The sequence below is a fragment of the Lytechinus variegatus genome, chromosome 7 (genome assembly GCF_018143015.1).
Source record: "Lytechinus variegatus isolate NC3 chromosome 7, Lvar_3.0, whole genome shotgun sequence".
NCBI classification, from domain to species: domain Eukaryota; kingdom Metazoa; phylum Echinodermata; class Echinoidea; order Temnopleuroida; family Toxopneustidae; genus Lytechinus; species Lytechinus variegatus.
The window spans coordinates 10237963-10264112 of NC_054746.1; the positions used below are offsets into that span (position 1 = coordinate 10237963).

At 35.2% G+C, this 26150-nt stretch overlaps 1 protein-coding gene and 1 non-coding gene across 3 annotated transcripts in view; both read right to left on the reverse strand.

The window, feature by feature from the left end:
- The window catches only part of LOC121418414 (xanthine dehydrogenase/oxidase-like), a 34864-nt gene that overhangs the window by 7611 nt on the left and 1103 nt on the right, over positions 1-26150 (reverse strand). For both annotated transcript variants that reach the window (XM_041612259.1, XM_041612260.1), the window contains exons 2-26: positions 25522-25579; positions 24696-24792; positions 24043-24151; positions 22595-22783; positions 21789-21839; positions 20758-20838; positions 20170-20314; positions 19688-19855; positions 19142-19218; positions 18474-18573; positions 18017-18123; positions 15853-16037; positions 15204-15369; positions 14610-14702; positions 13223-13340; positions 12403-12454; positions 11325-11451; positions 9647-9766; positions 8678-8899; positions 8090-8223; positions 6092-6266; positions 4408-4599; positions 2647-2792; positions 1157-1238; positions 358-582 (exon numbers count right to left, since the gene is read on the reverse strand). In XM_041612259.1, the coding sequence (XP_041468193.1) occupies positions 358-582; positions 1157-1238; positions 2647-2792; positions 4408-4599; positions 6092-6266; positions 8090-8223; positions 8678-8899; positions 9647-9766; positions 11325-11451; positions 12403-12454; positions 13223-13340; positions 14610-14702; positions 15204-15369; positions 15853-16037; positions 18017-18123; positions 18474-18573; positions 19142-19218; positions 19688-19855; positions 20170-20314; positions 20758-20838; positions 21789-21839; positions 22595-22783; positions 24043-24151; positions 24696-24792; positions 25522-25579 (3219 nt within the window). The remainder of the gene's footprint in view (positions 1-357; positions 583-1156; positions 1239-2646; positions 2793-4407; positions 4600-6091; positions 6267-8089; positions 8224-8677; positions 8900-9646; positions 9767-11324; positions 11452-12402; positions 12455-13222; positions 13341-14609; positions 14703-15203; positions 15370-15852; positions 16038-18016; positions 18124-18473; positions 18574-19141; positions 19219-19687; positions 19856-20169; positions 20315-20757; positions 20839-21788; positions 21840-22594; positions 22784-24042; positions 24152-24695; positions 24793-25521; positions 25580-26150) is intronic.
- Positions 1643-1724, reverse strand: TRNAS-GCU. The gene has a single exon. It is a non-coding gene; the product is annotated as a tRNA-Ser (tRNA).

Genomic DNA, 26150 nt, shown 5'->3' on the forward strand with positions numbered 1-26150 from the left:
TTATATTACCATTATTATTATTATCATCATCATCTTCCTCTTTCATTCGGAAAATGAAGACAATACAAAGAATATGGCATGTTCAACAATCTAGAGAACAGAGAATTAACAATACATACGTAGTAGAAATCATAAACATATGCCAGCGGCAGAAATAAAATTATAATACCTATTACAGTAAGCCTTCTACCCCACTTCTGATGATTACAAACATGGAATAGTAAACATAAAACTCATTAATTTCAAAAGACAAGTATTAAGAATATTAAACATCGATCAAAAGGATTAGTACGACTGTGTCCATGCCCTGTGATAATGAATAGAACAATTATGATTATTTCTAGGTTCCAATCTCACCTGTACTGCCCGTCCATTGAGATCTGTTCCTGTACTGGCACCCGTTCCCGAGGCATTTGGAACCTTAGTAGTGTTTGTTTCTGTCAGGTGGATCTTTGCCTGAGGTATCCCGAGAGTCCTAGCAGCAATCTGAATCATCTTGGTATGTAAACCCTGGCCCATCTCAGTGCCCCCGTGTGTGACAAGAACGGAACCATCAGTGTAGATGTGGACTAGAGCACCGGCCTACACCAACAAACATGCATTTAGCGTGTGAGTAATATTCCATTTTCGTTCAGTCAACATAACATAAATTAAATGCATTGGCATATAATGTATAAATCATAGGAGGTCGTCACAGTGAATAAAAGATGTTCTTATATAATGATGAAGGCCTAGAAGGAAACTGGCAGTTTTCAACTAATTGTCAAGGATCCCTCGAGCTTTACTAAAAAAAATGTGTGGCAAGAGATTTAGGAAGTGAATGAGAGAAATAGAGTTAGAGGGTGTGTGCGCGCGCACACGTGTTTGGGTGCAAGTTGGGTGTGTGTGTGTGGTTGTGTGCGCGTGTAAATAATGGTGTGTGTGAGGGTGTGTATGTGTGTGTGTGAAGGTGGGTGTGAATGTCTGTTTGTGCGTGGAAGAGAGAGGGAGCGAGAGTGAGAGAGACAAATATAGAGAGGGGTGAAAGCTGGAAGAGTTTGATAATCTTTGTGATATTATAAATAATCATGCTTCCCCATCATTTTCATTTTTGGATATTCATTTTTGCATAGAAATGGACCCTCAAAGACCCTCATAAACAAAATAACGATCTTACTTGATTTAAGTGTGTTATGTGAAAGGAAACGCCGTACTTGACAGGAATGACAGCAAGTCCTCTCTTCTTCCAGCGATTATTCCTACACAGGTAAATATATATTTTAAATAATAAAAATCAAATCTTATGCATAATCATTGTGAACATAGTACTGCATAATCTCCTGAAATAAAAATAATAATTCCAGATATCACGGCTATAATGCTATACACTGTATTTACTAATATCTTGATAAAACATGGTCCCAAAGCATTGAAGAATCAGTCTTCCGAATGTTTTCAAACATTCAAATTTGTTGTCTTGATTAAGTGTTTTCTTACTTGAACATTATTTGACTTAAAATTTTCTTACCTGAACATTATTTGACTTAAAATTAAGGTATCTTCATTTTTTCATTGCTGCAGTATCCAACGGTATTATAGTTCAATCATGCAAAATATGAAATTTCTCGTCAATGCTTGCATAAGAGTGAGAGAAAAAAAGTCACGACGAGGATGGGATTCGAACCCACGCGTGCAGAGCACAATGGATTAGCAGTCCATCGCCTTAACCACTCGGCCACCTCGTCCCCTGGGAATAATCATTATATTTAATACAATAATAACAACATTATTCAAATGTTCGCACACACATATTCAATTTTGGTGACATATTCTACAGTCAGGTGGATAGAATACCAAAATGGTCTTTTGTTATTACATAGTGATTGCTCTAACCGGTCACGTTGAGGGGCGGAGCCAGAGTTCATGTATTTTGATGGGGGGGGGGAGACAACATTTAAAGGACTTAATTCTTTGCTTATTAAATCAAAGGGGTAATAGAGTTGTGCGACCCAGACTTCTCATTTTGATCCTCTCGTTTTTTCCCTCCTCTTCCTCTGTTTCTTTTTCTTGAAAATCTTTTTTTTTTTAAATCACAGGGGTGGTACCTCTGCCCCCTGCCTACATTTTAGGCCCCTTGTGAGGTACAAGTGGGTCGGAGCTTGTGGATTGTATTCTTAGAAATCATTGCATTTGCGGACATTAAGGCTACTTTCAAGTGTTTAAATCCCAGGAGTAAAAGGATGACGATTTGTGATGTCTCAATCTGTCATTTTGCTAAGTAATCGATTGCTACATCTACCAAACTTTAATTATGTTATTATGAATCACCCGTCATCTGATGCAGAATATTAGTTATAAATATTACCTTCTTAATTGTAGAAAATTATACGATTATTTGGCATGGAGGTTTATCGAGATATTATCTTTAAGCCTGAAACTTTTGGTAAAGCTGCCCCCGGTGTCTTTTAGAGGGTTCAAGTAAAAGCGCAGCAATGCATGTTTCCTGGTTTAAGCATTAAACATGATGAAACATATCATATCCCAAATAAAGCAACTCATGATCTTTTGCTTCTTTTTAATCCAAATGGTATTAACATCCTGTAAATATTGAATTTTTATGTGATCGGAAAAAAAAAATTATATTTCCAACACAAAATTTAAATGCACCTGTTAAAAATGTCCACAGCCTCCCTGCGGCTGGCGAAGTTGCTTTTGGTCAAGCATTCATCCCAACAGCGAGGCAACATAAACCCCTCGATTTTCTGATTTTGAGGTGTGATGTCACCCTCCTGGTAGAAATTCATCTCTCTTACCTAACGACATAATAAACAGTGATAATCAGAAGAAAGAGAAAATAGGTAAATGATATACAAATAATAAATGTGTATGCGTGCAATGGGAAGAATGTTTTCATGAGATGAAAGATGTACAGTTCCATTCAACGAGGCGTTAGCCGAGTTGAATGGAACTATTAATCTTTCATCGAATGTAAATATTCTTTCCATTGCACAAATATCTACATTTATTATTTGTTTTTATATAACTCATAACAGTTACAAAGTTTTTAAGAATGTAATAAAGGAATAAAAAAAGATAAAGATTAGGTTGGCCTATTTCCATCAACCCCTTTTCTCTGATAAAAAAATTATTGCTAGTCGGTTGATTACACCATGTATCGACAGCTCATCAGCCCATATCCATTGCTTTCATTGTTTTGTGACGCGCATTGCATTGCTTCATGGATGGATATATGAGTCGAGTGCGCACAGCTCAGTTTGATCTGCGCTAACTTCATGCGCGCAAACAATACACACACCATAGAGTTATATAAACCTAAACACACACACCCACATGGTTATAATGAGAGAGCGCTATCGCGCTTGTTCTTATTCGTGCAATGGTGCGAAATTTCGCATTCGGTGAAAGAAAGAAACGCTCTATTCAACTCGGCTAACGCCTCGTTGAATAGAGCATTTTTCTTTCACCTCATGCGAAATCTCGCACCATCGTACTCATGCCTATTCGCTATTTGTATACCGTGCAATGGAAAAATCAAAAATGCACGGTCACCGTGCAATGGAAATTACAAAATGCACGCAGTAAAGAATGGACAAAATATTGAACACCTTTCAACCAATCAGATGGCAAGAATCTTCGTTTGAGTTATATAAAACAAAACATATCATTGGTGACTTGTTCTGCCATACACAATTTGAGACATGGTCAAACCACTGTTTGTAATAAGGCAGTCTTTATCAAAGGCAGAACACTTTGTTTAGGGTAAAGACAGGTCTAGAGCATTGAAAATTGCTTGTCTCATATCGATACAGGTGTACATTTTGATAGAATAGCGATGTCTGTTTCTTGTACTTAGCCCTAACATAATTCCAACTAGTCATTCATCCCCCTTCTACCTCTCTGTCCCATTCGCTCTCCCGCACCCCCCCCACACGGTCTCTTACACACCCACCCGCACACTCTCACGCACATACCCTTCTCAAATGCTTTTGTTCGTATAAATGATACACATATGCACCCCCCACACACACACACACCTCATGAACACTCCACCACTTTTCTAACCGATGTCTGAAACTGGAAGTCAAAATGCCCATCAGTACTTAATGAATTTACTCGTAGTTACAGCACATTACATTTGTCTTTAAACTAATTGTGAGTAGCGTCCATACACAATATATTTACACCTTTATCAGCTTTCAACAGACTTGAACAATGAATTACGATCACCTAAATTATATAGTCATTATTGGTGATGATTTTTTGTTGTTTCACTTATGCAATCAGTAGTTCTTGAAGCCATGAAAAAGATCCCTATATTTTGCCAGTTTCATACACCCAAAATAAAATTGCATGAAAAATATCAAAACTTTACAACTTGAAGTATTTGTAAATACTTTTATGTCGTACTTTATGCTGAGGAATCTTGCACTTGACTGCGACATCGTCCATGAGTGTTTCAGTAATGATCATAGCCTGTGGTGTTCCAAATGCACGGAATGCTACGTTGGACGGGAGGTTGGTACGACAAATTCGGCCCTCAACCCGGAAAACCGGCAACCGATATACGTTGTCAAAAGACTGGATCGCTTTGTCCATCACCTATAGTATGGAAGTTTTATGCGAAGAAATAAGTTAAAATATTTTTCTGAAGTATAGGTAAAGCTAATTTGATATAAACGGTTTTTTCGTGTTTCTATCCAAAACATAATTCTTCAAAATTCATCTTTCATGACATTAATGTAAACTTCTGACGTGTTTGTTATCATAATGAAATATGAATTACATAAAAAGTTTCTCCTCCAGAATATGCAGGCGTCTAATGAAGATAAGTAACATGACGTTCATATCAATCAAAAAAATATGTTGATATCAAAAAGATACTAATTAATTTATCCCAAAAAAAGCATGTCTCAGGATCTAGGCCTAAACATAATTTTGAGATTCCACCTCTTAAATAGCTAATTTTGAGGGCAATTTTTGTGACTTTTCCTCATTTTCTAAACTTATCTAGGCAGCAGTTAGCAGCCGAAAATTTTAGGGTAATTCTTCGGATGTTCTTTGGGTTTGTGAGCAAAAGGTAAAATTTACACAGATCTTATCTAAATTAATGTATTCGTAATATGATTAGCGTGTTCAAACGTATCAAAGTAAATGAACTGTTAGAAAATTTATCCTTAAAAGAAAAGAAGTTCCTGCAGCAGAGCCTCGAGAACACCTGTAGTCTTACCAGATTGCGTAATCTTACATAAAATGGTATTTGATGTATGGAACCTTAAAAATTTCCTTTAATGAAACACACTTTTCCCCTTTTTAAACAGACCCGTTCTGTTAAATCGCAGAAAATTCCTGTTTTATGAATTTACAGAATGATTCTGTTATTGCTTTCTGGAAAATCTTCTTTTTTCTGTAAAATTAGGGGGTTTTCAGTGTGGGGCCGATATAGCACAAAATCATTTCAAATGTTTGTGCTTTGTAATACTGTCTGATATTACTTTCAAATTTGTGAAGTACCCTTGTAGAGTAAAATAAAATCTACGCCTTCTTGTCTGGACAAAATGATCGGTATCCTAGGTCCCGTTACATTAAAGGTATTGTTTAACTTTGTGAGCAGTCGATTTAAAACATTCTCATAAACCAAGATGAAACATGTGTACAAGTGCATGTATTAGAACTAACAAACCCTGAAAACAACCATTATTGGGAATGAAAAGCTAAAACTACAAGGCAAACCCCGATTTTGTAAATAGGCGTCTTATAGACACCTAAATAGTACACATAAGTGTATGGGATGAAATTAAGATGGTGTTTCCGGTCACTTTACATTTCAATTTTTGAAGCACTAAATAATCATTTTCGAACGCAATTTTTTCTGGGCTTCATTTTTGTAACATATCACAGACACAGGTGACAAGTGTGACCATCTAGCTCAGATTTTTTAAAAGTCAAACCAGTGTTAACCAATCACTTTAAGCAAATTGAATGTTTTGGGTTGTTTTTTATGATTGATCACACACAATAGTCAATGCAATCAATCGTAAAAACCAACCCCATTATCATTTGCTTTATGTTGCGAGACCCTGTATATACTTACCGCAGTAGAAACAGAATAAGAGAAGCCAGCGTTGGAGAACATCTTGATGTCAACACCGACGAGTTTTCCATCCTTGGTACAACCGACCTTGTAACGACCCAAGAACGGATGTCTTGTCCCTGTCGATTTCATGTCTTCATCCCGATCTAGCATAAAACGCACTGGACGGCCAACCCTAGAGACCAAGAGAACACAATCATAATGATATCAGAGAATTAATGATAAGTCCGACCTTATAGCGACCTTGGAACGGATGTCTTGTTCCTGTTTGAGTCATGTCTTCACCCCGATCTAGCATAAAACGCAATGGACAACCAACCTAAAACTGTTCTACCAGCGGGTCTTGCTATTATTATTACCCCGGCTTTAGCTAAGCTGCCTAGGCGCTCAAGCATTCAAGGAATTTCTTCCTGCCGGGTACTCATTCACTTCGCCTGGGTTGAGTGCAACACAATGTGGATGAGTTTCTTGCGGAAGGAAATTATGCCATGGCCCTCTTTTTTAAAGTCAGAAGACTAATCCACTTGGCCACAACGCTCCACTGAGATCAAAAGAATACAATCATAATAATTATTAGTGATACATATCCGACCTTATAGCAAAATAAGAACGAGGCCTTGTCGCTGTTGATGTTATATCCTCATCACGATCTAGGATAAAGGGTTATAAGCACCCTTACAAGAGCCAAGCATGTGCAAGAACACATATATTTGAGATCAGAGACGATTTTTTTTCTGTCTTTCTCTCTTCATTAATAGATATAAATTATTATTAACCGTATCAGACATCTGAGCAGGGCAACTTTGAAACATTGTTGCCTGCTTAAGACTGGGATCAAATTGCCGGTCAATAAAATTCCAATTGTTTATCCACGGGCCCAATTTATTGCCCGCTCAGGAAAGTCAATTAGAAAATGCGTGGAAATGTAGCGGGCAATAAAAAGCAGCGCTAATATCCGGGTATTCTACGCGTTTTTGCACGCGTCTTTGAACCGCACAGTGCTATACGTCATAATGGTAATCAAGTTAAGACAACGCTGGATACTGCGCCCCCAGGCCAGGGACGCGTCATTTCAATTACGTCACAATGGTAAAGTTCAGAGGCCCAGACTGCTCAACATGATAAACTAGATTCTCATTCTAAAAATTTAAAATATCTAGATTTTAACGATTTTTGCTCTAGATGCCTGATTTGGTTAATAATAGCAATATTGACTGGCCTGGGGGCGAAAGGACATATATCGCCCTCACTTAATTGATAGTTTGGGCGATATATGTCGTATCGCCCCGAGGCCAGTCAATATTGCTTTATTATCAACTTTAACTGTGAGTTATCTTATCCAATCGACACTGTTGTCTTAATGTCCCTGATAAACTCTTCATCAGTGCTACTATATAAAATCACAGTCTTGAACACCGAATTTGTATCGCAGTCATGTGGGCATTTATCAATGATAATCAAAGCATTATATGTTTCTATTCTATTTTTTTTCCAAAAAAAATAATTCCATTAGGATTTTGTAGTTTATAACGTCAGACGATAGATAACTGTGGTCGCTAGCATCTGATCTAAGTCCCAAACAGGTGAAACAGCTCAGACAGAAAGTGCAGAAGAGAAACAAGTTCGGAAATGGGATAGGGTTGGATAGACCATGGATCTACTATGGACAGATAAACGTGAAATAATTAAAAGAAAGAAATTAAGGGCGACAATATATAATAAATGATATAAAAACAAACTTGTGACCGAACATTTGGGCAAGTTACGCAATTGATTAATTAACACCGAGTATAGGATCAACATAGGCTTGACATTTATTTTGAGAGATCACCTTCCGTTAAGTATAGAAAACTTACAAAGTATTAGGAGCAAGATAATAAATTTCATAAATGTGTGTAGGACAGTATATGACCCAACATTGGTGAAGAGTTAGTCAAAAATTGATGTACCAATTTAGTAATGGTGTATTTTAAAACACTAATCATATCAAATACCTACTTGTTAGCAGCAACAGCACATAGGGCAGCTAGGATCGCCGACCGGTACTGTTTTCCACCAAAGCCACCACCTAACCGCTTGATACGGCATGTTATCCGATTACATGGAACTCCAAGGACAGAAGAAACGAATTTCTGAATTCGAAAGATATTGATTTATCAACTAATGAGCAACCAACCGAATCAAATTTGTAAATACTTGTAGACAGATACACTCATATAATACACTATCAGATGAGTCGCCTAAGAATCGATAGATTAGTTGAAATATCAAATTACCAACTTAAAAAAAATCACAATTACATTCCTCTGTCAGTAAAACCTAAATTCTGGTGCGTTCATATTATATCAGTAAAGATTTTGTTTTTCTTTCTTAGAGTATGTGATGTTAGAAATATAAGAATGCATAGATAGCTGCCGGATATTCTTATCTCACATGAGATACATAAAAGGTGTATAACAGTAATGTTTTTTAATTATGACGTGTGACTGTTTATCCCTGTGGGACAATTTGAAACCTGTAACACCGTGACGTCATTTTTATTTTACACGAGTCTAAGCTGATAAGCAATAATTGGTTGGAACGTACCGGCACAGACGCAGGATTTTGAGTACCGCAGAACACTTCAAACTCCCCATCCTCCCCCTTTGGTATCACGCATGCGCACTGGGTTTCCATGTAGAAGTGTTCCTGAGCTCCAACTTTCAATTCTCCTTCAATGACATAGTCAGACTTCTCGAAAGCCTCTGAAAGATTACCACTTTCAATAACCCTTGAGTAGTCGAAGAAGGACTCATTTGCAATTGCGTCCTGCAAAAAAATAGAGAAGTAAGCAAATAACCCCTCGACATGAAATAATATTGGCGAATGGGATAACACAACTGAGCTTTAGATATTAATATTATGAAAAAAAAATATAAATGAAAATCGTTTCACTTTCCAAGCTATACCATTCCAATACCCTCTTTATTCTCTCTTTGGATTTAAAATGATTTGAAATGTTTTATGTTAGATTTTATAATTTTTTTCAAACAAGTGCACACCAAATTACCAATAATGCATATAGCATTTCCATTTATTTGAAAGCAGGATAAAAGAGCATTGTAGATCAAATGCCTTGCTTACGGGCATAGGTGCCACGGCCGGGGATCAAACCCCGGACTTTTTATGTATAGCCAGGTGCCTTAGACCACTCGGCCACGGCACCTCCAGATGCAATTTGGAAAAGATATCACAGCTATTAACATGGGCGGGAATCTCTCTGCAAAGGTAGGGGATCAGGGCCTAGAAAATTTGACAAGCAAAAAAAAAAAATTTTCACCAAAAATAGTCATTTAGTCCAAAATACAGTTTTATTTCGATTGTGCTCATAAAAAGACCAAAAGTAGTAGGGGGAAATTTGATATTATGTGCCCCTACCATTTTTGGTAGGGGGCACGTCCCCCCCTGGGATTTCTGCCCATGGCTATTAGTACTATTATCTACAGTGATGATGTTGCGGATTGCGTGTGAAATTTAAAAGCATGTTTTCATACCATAACAGTGTCGTATACGTACCTCAATCGTGATCACCGCCTCGAGATCATTGAACTGGACGCTGACTTCCTTGGCTGCCCGTTGAGCTTGTTCCTTGGTATCAGCGAGAACAGCCCCGATGATCTGGCCAATATGCATCACCTGAAGGAATCAATAAAAAGTTTAAGAATATGACATCTCTCTCATATTGTTTCTCAAATAAGTGACCTAAATTAATTCACAATAATTTATCATGTTTCAGATTTCAATGTGAAAGTAAAAGAATATCACTAATTTGAGACATGGTAAAAGTAAAATAAAAGTATATCAAAATGTGTCTTTGATCAGATAAAATGTTTTTTTTTCTTTTTCAAAGAAAGTCTTTATTCAATATTTCTCCACAACGCATATAAACAAATGCAAAATGTATGTGATACATCAAATTCCATATCATACATACATATATACAATACATGATTTAAATAAGCTCGATGTGCCTCGATTCATTAAGATATACAATAAACTTATTTTGTTGCATGTGCATAGTTCGTTCTATCTCATGCTGATACTTTAATTTATTTTGAAATGATGAGAATGATAAGTTTCCTTTTAAACATTTAGTTGAAAAGATATAATATTTGGCATATAAAATATCAAAATTAAAAGAAGAATTTCCAGCTGGTATGCCAAATACAAAGTTATTAAAAGATAATTTTATTTCACTTTTAAGAGTGTATTTTTCAAAATCATCTAAAAATCGACGAGTAAGGGGACATTCCCAAAATAAATGTGCAATAGTTTCCGTGTGTGCTGAACAAAATGAACATAAACCAGAATGTGATATACCAACAGTTTTCAAGTACTTATTAACACCAAGAATATTATGAAAAATTTTGTACTAAAAATATCTAAACTTTGTTGAGAAAGTACATTTAAAAGGAATCATATAGATTTTGTCTCAAGTAACGATTGGATTTGAAACAATACTTTTCCATTTGTTTTGTGAAATAGGAATTTCAAAAATTTTCTCTACACACATTTTATGAATATATTTACACACTTTTGTTACTTTGTTTATGTTATATATAATTTCCTCTTAATAATTCACTTTTTTAAGAGGTTCTTTGCAAACCATTTTCCATTCAACTGGTATGGCAGATATAACAGAATAATAATCAAGAAAATTACAATGAATATCAAACTTACAAACAAAATCAGAATGTGAGAGAAAGTTTCCATCCTGCTTCAACAAATGATTTAACCTAATAATACCTTTATTTATCCAATCTTTTTTAAAAAGTAAAGAGCCATCTACCTTGATACAAGGGTTATTTCATATGATTTGATTGTGAATAAACTCATCAGGAGGATTTTCATTAAAAGTTAACTCACACCAAGACTGCAAAACTTCTTTAATAAAAATATTATCCATATGAAATTTCTTTTCATTGTTTCTAATATTGCAATACAAAAAAAGTTTATTACCAAGACCATTTAGGAACATGTTAAAAAAATATTTCCATTTACCTGTGTTATAATCATTAAAAAATGTAAAATTTATTTATAAGAGAATTCATTGCATGTCTTAGTTACAATTAATCATTTCAAATTCAGTTTCCACAGATTTTAAGACAATAACACAGAAATGAGCTCCAGCGATGCTATAGAATACACAAGTATTTTTTAAAATCTTCTAGTACTTCTAAGTTTGTAAAATTACCTCTTTAGTAGCGAACAATTCCTCATCAGGAATAATGGCACCGATAAAGTTATTACCGGGGACATCTTCAGCAGATATGAAGTCATGAACACCTTCCATGGCTAATGCATTAGATGGATCGATGGATCTGTATAGATTGAAATAAAGAGGATTTGTTATCAATGCTTACATTTTACAAAATTATCTATCCTGAAATGAAAAATGTAGGTTCAAAGAATTTCCCACAATATCCGGAAATTGTTCGAATGATGAGAATTATTATTTCTATTTATTCTTTTATATATTCTTAAAGGAGATTAATGGCAAGTATAGATCTCAAATATTAAGAGAATATTACAAGTCTTGTTTATATAGACCTGTTTGCAGTTTTAACCCAGTGACAGAGGAGTCTCGTTAAGGTTCACAAATAGTTTTCAAGTCTTATTCCAATAATGAATAACTCCATTGGCTTATCGTGAACTGCGCCAAGTTAACAATATACTGTTCCGATAGTGTATTCCAATATAATAATAATAATAGGCATTTATATAGCGCCATCTATCTAGAAATATTCTATTCCGAGGCACGTTTTTTTATTATTATTATTACCCCGGCTTTAGCTCGAGCTGCCTCTCAGCGCTCATGCATTCAAGGAATTAATCCTACCGGGTACCCATTCACCTCACCTGGGTCGAGTGCAGCACAGTGTGGATGAATTTCTTGCTGAAGGAAATTACGCCGTTTTATATATATATATATATATATATATATATATATATATATATTTATATATATTCAGCCCCGTGAACAGAGAATCAAGCTATACAATTTGTTGGTTTTTTTTATACAAACCAAGAGGTTCGATATTTGGAATAAAGTTTCTGCAAACTGAATGGTGCTCTACTTTCATTCGGAGGATTTTACAGTTCATTAATTCAAATGACTTATCAGTTAATGCCCAGAATGTTTCTTATTATGACTAGTTTGTTCTATAGCGGTTTCTTTTAGTGTCAGAGTAGTCCTCTGCAGACATACCATATTATCATTGTAGGTGTGACTGGCTTATAGGAATACCTTCAAATATAAAGGATGTGCTTACATGATCTTTGCATGAGCTCTCCCGCTATACACAAATGCCATGTGAAGTTCACCTTTGAAAAGAAATTTGATATGAGAGTCATGTCGAATCCAGTCAATTATATAATTACAAAGCATGCTAGATTTCTACCATGCACTTCTGTTCAGCGTTGTGATTCTATTTTCTTTGTTTAAGATCTCATTAACTGTGTTAAGATTGAAGATTAAGATTAACAGCCTGATGTATTTTATCACCCAGTAAAATTATACTACATCTACATGTATCTTCACTTTTCATTATATCTCCGCGCCTTCTCAAATGAAGCAGATTTTTTTTATTCAATTCCTTTTCAATCGGCTACACACCGCCATCACAGATAGATTATTGTCTTATATCTTAATAAACCGTTTCCGATTGAATCGCATATATGATATTGAATTATTTCCGAGATATTTTGCATTTATACGTACAACAATTTAAAGAAATTTGTATCAAAATTAAGTTCACCTTTCTATGACGTCTTCCAGCCAAACATTACAATTACGCTGGCATTTGAAGAAGATGAAGATGGATACACATGTATAAATTCATCAATGTTCCCCTCGAGGCATTGAACAAACATTTTAGTTTACTAATGTTTGGATAAGAGAACTAAATGAATCAGTTACTCTATTTAACTTCCGAAGAAGTGAAATCAATGATAATTCGATTGGAGTGAATATCAATTTGTTACTCAAAAAATACTTTTAGAAAGTGCACTTTTACTCCTTATTCTAAATACACTCTCACTCTTTGAGGAATGATTTAGCCGTTTAAAAATGTTTTCGAGAGTATATTTTACCCGAAATACTAGGCATGTCATCGATGTATACTGCCTCCCCCGTGGCGTGTTGGTAGGCAGCCTTGTGACTGATAGGACGACCCACGGGATCGTGGTCTGGCTGGCCAGAAGCTACTTCCTAAAGTAATAATAATAATAGAGGTACATTTACTCAGGCTAGCCACTTCAGTTCCGAAAACTGTTCTCCCGGCGGGCCCTGCTATTATTACACCGGATTTAACTGGGCTGCCTAGGCGCTCAAGCATTCAAGGAATTAATCCTGCCTGGTACCCATTCACATCACCTGGGTCGAGTGCAGCACAGTGTGGATAAATTTCTTGCTGAAGGAAAACACGCCATGGCTAAGATTCGAACCCACGACCCTCTGTTTGAAAGGAAAGAGTCAGAACCACTACACCACGAAGAGCGCGCGAAAAATTCACATTCTATACCTGTTGTCAGTTTCGGGGGTTTCACTAGAGTTTGAAAATAAAAAGAAACCAAAAATCTCTTAGAAAGGATTGATCAAAATGATTGATGTGATAGTAAGCATATGTTAAGGCACGTTAATTAAGAGTTCAGATTTTATATGTCCACGATAAAACAACACACATACACACAAACACACACACACCCCCTTTTAACATCAAATTTAATCAAATAAATCAGAGCACTGATTAGAGTATACCATGAAGTCGGTTGATTCTTCCATATTTGCTGTCGAACGCATGTTTACCAATATATTATTTAGACCGATTCTGTTAATTGATTCTTATGTTGTGTAAAATATTCCCCAAATCATCTACCCTTCTGCGAATTAAATGTGTCTTCAAGAGACTCGGAATTAAAGCATCAACCTATTTTAACGTACAGTAGTATTGCCAATCATCGTACAACAGAAATAGATGGTAAGTGTATTAATGGAGTGACTTACCTGGAAGAATTGGACTCACGGGCCCAGCTTCAAAAAATCGAATGCGTTTGACTTCAAGAGACTACGACTTGTTGCATCAACAAGCTTGAACCCACACCAGTAATGTAAATTATCGTATAACAGAAATGAATGGTACATGCATCAATAGAGTGACTTACCTGGAAGATTCAAACCCCTTTCACAGGCGAAACTTCTAAAAATGAAATCTTTCCAAGAGATTCTTGACTCCATTGCGTCAAATTGCTTCACAGCAATTATTTTCAATCATCATGTAAAAGAAATGCGTGGTATTTACACTAATGGAGTGACCCACCTGGAAGAATTTCACCTCGTTAACTGACCGATCTTTCAACCAAGCTATTACACTCGTGTCGATGGATGATGTGATTTCGTCAAATTACTCGAACCGACAGGAGAAATGTCAATAGGTATAAGCCAGAAATGGGTTGTATTTGCATTAATGGAGTGACTAACCTTGAAAAATTGGACACCTTCAACAGGCCCATCTTTAAATAGGGTTATGGCACTCGTGTCGATGGATGACGTCAATTCAGGATGAAGGTTCATCTATATTTTGACCAGAAAATATGAAATACACAATATGCAAGTCTTCACTTGAAATAACGAAATAGAATTCCTTAAAATAGAAGAAGAAGATATATTATTACAAAATATAACATTTCCTGCAGTCTAACTGCCATATTTTTGTGGTCCGTACATACTGATCTATAACTATAACTCGTTCACTATGACAACTGTCATCAAATCCTTGATTGTGATTGGCTCCTGATCCCGTTGCCATGGTAGTTGACATAATCGCAAAGTTACAACAGTTGTATGTCCTTTATGAAACCGGCCCCTGAGCCAGGTTTTGTCATAAATATAATGCAAATGGAAATATTTGAAAAAAAATATTCATTAAGAAATTCATCAAATTATGCCTTGTTTCTTTTTACATCGCTGTTTACTTTAAATGAAGGTATGAAAATCCTATTCGTATGTTAATCAATATAACGTTTATCCTTATTTAATCCTGCAATAATAACCTACAAAACCGTTTAAACTCACTTGTTTAGATTGCAGCTGTTGAAGGACCAATATATAGAACTTGAAGAAGAATCCTACTGCTAGTGATTGTCGATAAGTTTCCATCCCACCAGGAGCTCCAGCGGGAAGGAGAAGGTCTTCTGCTAGGGATGTGAATGCTATCTCTAACATTGTTTCGTCCCACTTTCTTGAAATGATGTATATTCAAGGGTGAAAATATCTTGTTTTATTCATTTTGTCTAATTTGGTTTTTTGACCAATATAAATATTATCTCGGAAAAGTATGAATGATTCTTGAGCAAAGGTATTTTCAAAATAACGACAGTAATAGAATAGCTTTTGCCCTTTTGGATAATGGCTTCAATCTTTCAATTTCCAAACTTCCTGTGTATTACACAGTTTGCATAAGATAAAATTTAGCCAATGGAATGATTTTGAAGGTAGAATAAGAAACAAGATGAAAAAATGTTCCTCCGTGTAAATATTATTCTGCCTTAATATTCATAAGTTCAATAACCCTTAATAACTACAAACTATTCTTCTATGTAACTATTCTTTTATTTAACTATTGATTGAATTATAATGATAAATTAACGTAAAATATTATAATAAAATATAATTAAAATAGAATTTGAACTTTTAAAACTTGGCTTTTTGAAATTCAACTAACTTTCCCACTAATTTCTCCATCGTATTTGTGGCAAGGATTGTTGTTTCCGCCATTCCTCCGTAGGACAATGTAATGTCTCTGATGACGTCAGTGCCGTGATCGAAGGCCACCCTCAATCCAGCGTTAACGATAGCGATGTCGTCTTCACGACGAGGAGATTGTTTGAAGCCATAGACGTATTCATTCTTGGTAGAGAAAGCGTGCAAATAGGTAAACATAAAATATCAAGTTTAATGATGTCGACAAAACATTTCGGATATTTTGGGGGTAGAGAGTTTTTTTTTGCATGAATGGAAAAACATGCCGTTTCCGTAACAAAACTCAAACATTTCAAATATGTATTACACAGTGACAGGGAACGTATTGTATTCTAAGCTGTTAGTCAGTCAGCATTATACTGTGCTTTTATAGAGTATTCCCTTTACCAAGGTCTATGATGTTTTTTTTAAGTAAATAATGATATATTATGGGGCATTATGTTGACATTCCTCATACATTGTAAAACGCTATAAAACCAAATTATCCATGGTTTCCTTTGTTTTCTGCAATTTCCCATTATTCAATTTGCAATATAGAAGTGTGAGTATTCATCTATTCAGCTCAGCTACTCTCAAGTACAAATACACATTCGAGTCATCTGATATTTCTATTTAAAAAAAAGACAGAAAATCTTGCGAATATAACATAGGCCCACTCCGGTTATGCTTTTTTTAATCCTTTATTTTCTTACATGGTGATGTATAGTGCGTCCCAGAAAAAAAACCGTAATTCAGTGTAATTTTTTGACATAATCATAAAACTGCTTCGTGAGATGTACATCAATGGAAAAATATGCTTCCCCTCTTTCACTTAAAGCCCATCTCTACGTTTATAATGCAGACATGACTGATTTAGAACAATGGAAACTGGTGCTAGTAACTTTCCATTTGCACTAGCAAATTAGGATTTTATGTAAATCTTTTCGGAAAGCATAGTTCATAACTTAAATGTCATTTTTTTCATCTTTCATATAGGACCTTGCCCGTAAAATATAATTGAATGAAAACATGCTTGAATTCTACCTATAGTGAAAAAAAATGAAAAACAAGCATTTCCATTAAAGCGGCAAGCAATGGAGGATGCACAGTGAATGTGACTTTGTGGTTAATTGGCTTATAAAAATTATTTCTGTAAAACTTGTAAATATTGCTTGAAATGATGAATGGTTAAACAAGGCAAGGAAGCAAAATGTTTGATGGCGTGGGGTGACCCAGTTACAGATAAACAACCCTCAAGACTAAAAAATGGCTTTCTCCTCTACACGTGGAAAAAAGTAATGTACCCCTTTTCTGCTTCTCCTTTCCCCATCAAACATATTCCACCTCCCCTGTGAAATGTAGCGACAAATGAAACGAGTGAGAGAAGTTTGAGATGAAATTTATCAAAATTGTTAACATTGTAACATTGAATTCCAATAGACAGAGACTCCAGTCCGCAGCAATTGTCTGCTGCTTTGTAGGAAAAACGAAATGCTCGTTTTAAAACGATTCGTCGAATTGGTAGAAATTAAGCATGTTTTCATGCAATTGTTCTCGACCATGACTCATTCATGTTTTATGCATTACATCTCATATGGTAGAGGAAAACATTGATATTTATGTTATGAAATTTGTTTTCCCGAATAGAAAGCTGTAAAGGCCATAAAACTCACTCAAAATCGTAATTTACTCCTGCAAATTAAACATTTGAATGCACCACTTTCAATTATTCTAACTCAGTCATGCGTGCATTATGAACGTTGAGATGGATTTCAAATAAAAGAGGAGAAGCGTATCTTTCCATCCATGTAACTTTCATTAAGCAAATTTATGATAATGATTTTTTTAAAATTACACTGAATCTCGGTTTCCTTTTTTCTTGGACGCGCTGTATTACAAAACATCTTACAGTGCCCTGGGAACGATTTTTTTAAGTGGGGATGTTGATGTTCACTACAAAATGAAGGTCTACTTGGTAGCGAGAAATTTGAAAACTAAAAAAAAATGGGGAATTCGCTACGAAATGAATGCGATTTTTGTTACATTTTCCAATTTTTACACATCTTCCAGAATACCTGGGGTGCTGCCTATAGAGAATACTACACACAGCACCCTCAAGGAAATTTCTGGGGTCTTGGTGGGCATACCTCTGTAGTAAATGGAATTGTGATCGACTTCAACACCTCGTCTAATTCTATAACATTCTTTCGGTAGCCAGTAAAGAAATGTTCATCCATAAACACAAAACGAGTACCTGAAATGGTGATGAATGTATAAGACAGGTTTCTTTTTATAAATAAAAAGAAATTTTCTGTATATAACATTAAATTTTATGATAAATCGTTTCCCCCAAGCTGGTGAAAAAAAAATCCTAAAATGACAATATTACCTGAACAACAACTTAAACGAAATCCATCATCATTCTTAGAATAGAAATATTAGTTATTAGTCATTAATTAAGTTCTAAATCACAAAAAAATCAAATCTTTGATAATTCACAATGATTTTTAAAAAATACACTACACAAAGAAAATGGACAAAATGCTACAAATCTTGTGTTTTCAGCTTAATTCAAACATATTTGTTCTCTGTGTGGTTTTCTACCTCTTGCTTGTGATACCAATTCCAAGGTGCATTTACATGCCATGAGAATTGGATTGAGGTCTGATATAGGGCTACCAGTCACGATGTTCCCGCCAATCATCTGAAATAATACAGAATAATTGAATTATTAAAAAATCCTGAAGTGATGGAAAGAGTAGTGGAAGGATTCCCATGATGATGAAAATGATGAAGATGAAGATTATGGTGATGATGAGGATGGTGGGATGGTAATGGCAGTGACGGTGATTGTGATCGCCCCCCCTGTCCCCATGATCGACGCCTCTGGATGATGGTGGTGGTAGCGGAAATGCTGCTGTGATGTTGTTATGATGTTGGCAGTCGTGATAGTATTGATTACATTTCAGTTATAATGTATAACTTCATATTTTAACCAATGTTTTAGCCAAAGTTCAACAATTATAACCCTCAGTCTTATGCAATACTAGGTTTTATCTCCGTTAATCAATTTTTATTTTACTAACAAAATAATTGTTTAAAACTTACTTTCCATTCATCTATAGATATTCCCTTTTATTTCTTTATGGCAAAGATTGGTGTTATATTCCTTTGTTAGAGCAGGCTTAAAACAGTATATATTGCAGATGTGTACTGATTCATAATATCGTTCATTGGGAACTTTTTTTTTCATTAAATAAATTAGTACTTACAGCCACGTCTCTAATTTGTCGACCAGCAAACCAGCGGAGCATCTCGACTATTGCTTCAAGTGATCTTGTCTTGAAATCTAGGAAATAAGAGAGAGAAGGAGAAAGATGAATTTAGCAGTGTAAATTTGTATGAATAATGCATGATTTGGTATTACATGAAATAGATTTCGTATCATGATATTCATACACCTATTCTATCAAAACTTGGACATTTCTTACAAATCATATTCACAGAATGAGCTCCTCATGCGTTATTGGCAAAAATCACAGAATCTATTCAATATTAATAACTTCACATCTTCATCAGATAACAATTGCTTAGAAAAATATCTCCAATGGGTGGCTTGTTTTCTTTTCCCATTTACTCATTATTTTAATGTTTAATATCTAAATGTTTGCTTGATCAATCGAATTAATCCATGTCACCTTCCAGCTATCTTTTTATCGAATTATTTATTAATCCATTCATTTGTGTATTTATTCATTTGTTTATTCATTTATTCATATGTTTATTTATTATTTCTTTCTTTCCTTTTTGTGACTTACTTTGTTCACTAGTGATGATCTCTTTCAAAAAGGTTTCCATTCCGCTAAGAGTGACGCCAGCACCAATCAAGACACCATCACCTTTGACCTTTAACTCCTTCAATTCTCTGATGTGGTTGATGTCAATCAGTATGGGATAAAGTTTGTTTCCAAACTTGGTTTCAATACCTCCGATAAAAAAAGAAATATACGGAAATTATGACATACCAATCATGGGACTTACCAACTTGTCAAATTAGGGCCTACCTATTTTCGTGTTGTTGATTTTTCAATTATTCATTTTACTCATATAGATAACTATTCTTCTACTCATAAATGAACCAAAATACTAAAACCCTGAGTTGTGTCAATCTTCTGAAATATACATTAATATTCATCGAGTAGGAAATACATTTCAGATGTATTATAAACAAGAATAATGTGATAAAGACCTATTTGGGGACAATGATATTGAGTTCATCGAAAACTCCTTGAAATATTACCTATCTCAGTATTTCCACCAATCAACTTTGCGGTCGGGTGTTTCGTCTTCAGGTCAAGCAGTTCATTCAAGGTCAAAGGTCGATGCCAGATCACCCTCGTTCCCACAAAGGTAAGTGAACTCTTATTCTCTTTAGCTGTAGATAGCTTTATATTTTGAAAAATATATATATATATGAATTGTCACGTATCTATAACTGTCATATGCCCAAATTGCGTATTACCTGGTAAATATGGTAAATCTCACTCTATTGATGTATCATTCATTAAATTCTGGACCCCCTGGGCAGAACAGTGTGGTAAAAATTACCATTCTGAGTGGGCAATCCAGCCATTCATATGTATTCATTTCTTTTTTTTTTGTGAGTATATCTGATGTATTATGTTAGTATTTTTCATGTTTTTAGGAATGGAAAATATATACAATACAATGCAGTACAATTGATCAAATCGTATGGTGTTTTTATTTCACGAATATGCTTGTATACATGTAAGTGTACTATTCACTCAGTTTTATGCGATACGTATTTAACTCTTTAGTTGTTCAAAGTAAGTAATTGACGAAAAAGGACAAAATTTAAAGTAAATACCAAAAGCTCTGGAGGAAATATGACATCCTGCGTTGGGTCGTACTGTGTAAATGTGGATGGATCATATAATCGACAAGGTACCTGTAAAATCAAGTCGAAAAAAATCAATTTTATAAAACAAAAAAATATATAATTCCATTCCGATTTAAGCACTAAAGTAGTGATACAGACCAAATATGGCAATTTCATGGCAATTCAATCAGTGGTGTCGTGAACTATAATTCAATCGCATAGTATAAATTCGCAAATGATGACATAAATGCGGGTCCAACAATAAAAAAAAATCGACAAAAAGTTACTAGTACAAAATTTTACATAATATATACAAGCTTTTAACAAAAGGTTTTAACGGACATCATGGTCATTCAAGGAGCAGGGATACGGTACCTTCTCGTTCACAATTTACAAAAACTGACAGATCAGCCAAGGAATGGAGCCCCCCCCCCCTTCGATATTGGTTCGATATCATCTGAACATAGTCATCATATCTAGTGTCATGTTCGTTCCCTCTGCATTTTATAATAAGTAGATGTACCGGGATCAAGGTTCACACTACCAGACTTTGCACAATGACAATAAGTGTACATGCACTTGTTTATTAAGATAACAGTCAGCATTTCATTGTCTGTTTTATAAAATCTCGATTTGTAGGCCAACTAATCAGTAAAAAGAGGTATAAAGAGCTAACATCTAAAGTCTTTCAGGCAAAATTATATGATCACTAGATTTTTCTTCAAAATTGAGAATCCTTTTTATGTTATAAATTCATTCGGTGTAGTCTGCGACTCGTATTAAAGTTTACACAACAAAAACTCAGTACTCAGAGCACACCAAGAATTCCAATTCGAGGTAGGATTTTGTTAGTTAAACACACATGGGTGTTGTTATAACACCGTTGTTTGTTACTATTACACGGTTAGGTGTTATGTTCAAACTGATTGTAGGGTGACATTGTAACACATTAGGGTGCGGACCTCAAGGGAAACCCACTGGTGTCATCTTTAACACCCTTGATTTCAAGGTCTGCTTACCTCATCGGTGACGTCACGCTGCCCACACTGCCCACCACAGCAACCACCATCCTACAAAAAAAATCAATGTGATTTTTTTTTGGTTTGGTTTAGTTTGATTTACAGTAGATAAACACAATACAATAATGAAATAGAAATTATGAAAACGATAGGTTAATATATTTGGAATTTTTAACAAGGCGATGACAAGATGTATTGCTATAATTGGGGGACGACGCGTTCTAAATTACATAACGGTATAATAGAGTTACACATCCCTGACATCTTCTTTATCCTTTTTTCTTCCTCTATCCCTCCCCTCCCATTTTCACTGTCAGATTTAAAAAAAATATTGATGTGGTCGCCCCCACCTTTGCCCCCCAGAATGGCATCGCACCTGATACTTAAAACTTAAAATGCATGATTCATTGATATAACGATTTTCATGATCCTAGAGTTCCTTAGACCTTCTTTCATACCTTAGTGTAACGTAACATCAACACAGTCGCTTTCCAAGTACAAACAAGTCTTGTGATAAAATCTCATAATTTAAACTTTCCGAGAAATCTTCTAGAAATAAACTTTCGCTAATCAATGAAAGAACAGTTTAGTAAAAACCAATTTCGTGAATACTTCAATGCATTATTAAAGCTTGTGTTTAAATATGTCAGTTATTGATATGGATCTTTTTTTTCATTCTGCATACCTTGAGCAATTGATAAAAAATAGAATGTAAATAACTGCCCTTTTTCGTTCATCATAAATCACTTGTCAAGAATTTCTTCCCTGTTAAGGCTGTTATCAAGTCAGAAAACCCCCATCATCACCTTAGCAAATGACTTGTACCCTTCGAGGATTGGTCTATAACCAGTACACCTGCATAGGTTTCCTCCAAGCGCTGCTTGAATCTCTTCCATAGAAGGATGAGGATTATTTCTTAGGAGTGTGTACATCGACATCACCATCCCTGGAGTGCAGAAACCACATTGAGTACCATGGGCCAGGGCAATCCGTTCCTTGTCATAAAAATATGAAATAAAACTCGATTCAATTCATTCATTTAATACTTTCATTAAAAACAAACAAATATGAAGACATAATAACATAGACAATATATAATGAAAATATTTATGACACTAACTGTAAGAAAAACGATACAAAAAAAACAAGAAAGAAAAATTACTTTACTCGGATAGAAATGAAAGTATAAGGAGTGGCAGAAAGGCTGAGCCTTTTATAAAAGCCAAGCTCCAAACGTGATAATTAGCCAAATTATGTATTGCCGATTTAAACAAACGATAAAATCTAAATGGTACGTGCAAATATGCAATCATCAACATCTATTTTAAAAAATTGGACAGACAAACACAAACACACCCACACACCACACACACATCTTATTGAGTACAAATTATTGCACCTGTGAATAGTTTTGAAGTAAATAGAATTTCATTTTCCATTGAAACTATTTAATGATGGGCTTAATCTTATTTTATTCTAAAACCAAATAACTTCTGAAAATGTCCATGTCGAAGAATGAATAAGTATGAAAACTTAACGGTAGATGAAAACGGTGTATTCTTATGTGGGCATGATGTATGTTTGGTCTTGAAAAGAAGCACCAAAACTCGACGTTTCGACAAGTATACGTTCCTGAAGACGGCAAGAATACACTGTAAATACTTAAACTAAAGAGGTGTCAACAATGTCCATTTATCTCCACACTGTTAACTTTAAGCAATTTAACAGTTTTTAAAGCACATCTTCACATACTCCACTGTCTGAACACACTGTGAACACTCCCACTGTAGAGATGTCAACAATGTGAAATCATCTACACACTCTTAAATGTGAGCATTTTAAAAGTGGGGAACACATTTACACATTCCACTATATGTGAACACACCCACTGTAGAGATGTCAACAATGTAAAATCATCTCCACACTTAAAAGTGGAGAGCTCATTTACACGTTCCATTATCTGAACAAACTGTGAACACTACCGCTGTTACAGTCAACAATGTGAAATTATCGACACGTTTAATGTGAGCATTTCGCACTGACAATGTGAACACATTGTAAACACTATATGAACGCACTGTGAACAAAATGTGAACACACTGTGAACGCACTGTGGAAAAAATGTGAACACACTGAGAACGCACTGTGGAAAAATGTGAACACACTGTGAACACTTTGTTAACAATTTCCAGCAAGAATGTGTGGCAGCGGTGGGATGGTTATAAAATAAAATGAATATGACAATTCTGCTTACCTGTACCGGGTGTAACTTTTTCTTTGTGCTCCCTATACCTTCTACGGTTGTGACGGCTGCGCCATGGACTGAACAAACAGGGGCAAGACAAGCATTCACTGCACGATGGCTACACAGGTTGAGATCGAAGAGGTTTTGTGATGATTAGAATTAGTGTGTCAAGAATTCAAAACTGTTCCGTACGACTTTACTACGGGTTGATATTTTTTTTGTTTTTTCTAATTTTAATCTCACTGCAAAATTGCAGGGCATGTGCATACATTAGATCTGAACGCACGATCCCTCTAAATGTATTTAAAAAGTATTAAAGTAAGTTATTGCTTAAGTGTTAAGTTAGAGATCACTCCCGATATGATATATTCATCCTCACTTTTAACATTTGCCTAACTTTATATTCTAATTTCCATTTTGATTACCATTATTATTTTATATAGGCCTATATATTTTATTTTTTTCTGAAGAAAACAAAGAAAACGACAAGCATCATCAATCAATGTAAATGTCACGACAAAAACAATAATAAAAACAAAACAATAACATAACAAAAACCATAAAAACATAAAATCATGATATACATCCTTACCACCACAAATATCATCATGTGACACCGTGAAGCATATTATTGTCAGCACAAATTGACATAAAAAGGATACAAAATTTTGTTCAAGTTTGAATCATAATTGGAGACCATCACCGTACATGCCCCGCATCCTCCTTCAGAACAGCCGGACTTTGTGCCTGTTAGACCCACTGAATTCATGTTTGTTTATAGTAAGGAAATCTGAAAACTTACGTCATTTTCTATTTGAAAATCATTTTTTGTAATGTAGGAAAAAGAGAATGATGTCAAATCAACTTTTTATATTCATCAAAATTTAAAATGAAATTCGATCTACTTGTGCAAGCTTTTGAACACGTTTGGCATTCATAAAGTGGCATTTGGCGCAGAGCCGTAATTATCTTATTTGACAAACGGATTCGATAGAATATATTCCACGTTTACTTTTCATTTTTATATTTTGTTCATTTTCTCCATCGCACCTATTCTTATTTCAAGTCTATTGCTATTATTTTCCCTGATAAAAAAAAACATGCAAACATATTTTTAAGCTTGTATAAGAGGAATTTCATCATCAATTTTTAATATCTCGAAAAGAGATGCCCCCTCTGGTCCATGAGGCAGTACCGGCGTCGTGTCATCATCTTCTTCAGAACCTAACCGGTCCCGATAACCGGTGCGTGGATTTGAACAAAATTGGTAAGAATGATATTAGGAACATGTGTAACATATACGAACTTTCCTCAAGGTGTCCCATAATAATACTTGGTAAATTAATACATATAAACTATGAATATTAATGGCCTTATTAAGTGTTCGAATTTATGTTAGACTTTTTCCAGTTACGAGAAAATACGAAACTGGCTTCTTTACACTTTTATGTTGCTAATCATTTTATTGTTTGGTTTGGTGAAGGATACACTTGGTTCTTAGGTAAGTGAGCAATGGCATTTCTGGATCAGGGTCATGCTCTTCAACCTGAAATTGAAAAGATAATAAGAGTCGTTATAAACACCCGTAATATGATTGTGAAGAAACTAATCAATCACCAGTGATTGAGAATGCTCTTTTTAGTCATCGTAGTCGATCGTACGAGATCGTTATTTTCTAAATAGAAATGTTGGATAGGGTATGCCGAATATATTTTAAAATCATATTAATAAACATATGGGTAATGCACATTAAACCCCGCGTTGCCTATACAGGGAAGGCGCCAGAATATTCTGTGAGGTGGCGACGTGGGGCGGTGAGGGAGACAGCTTCATCATCATCATCCGTTAAAGTACAGTCCACCAGATTGGTGTATCATCGTACTTGTAGAAATGTGCAGGAGTATATGTACAGTGGAAGATCTATTCTATGTACGTGCGGTAAAAAAGCGCGCAGTCTTAGCGCAATTGGATTTTCTGCACCTCGGCCTTGAAGCTGGTTACTGAAGTGCAGTTAACTGTAATGACCGGGAGAACATTCCACAGTCTAATGGCATCAGGAATAAAGTTTTCTGGTAACATTGCGAGCATGTGGGACGTGTAGCGTCATCTGATGACCA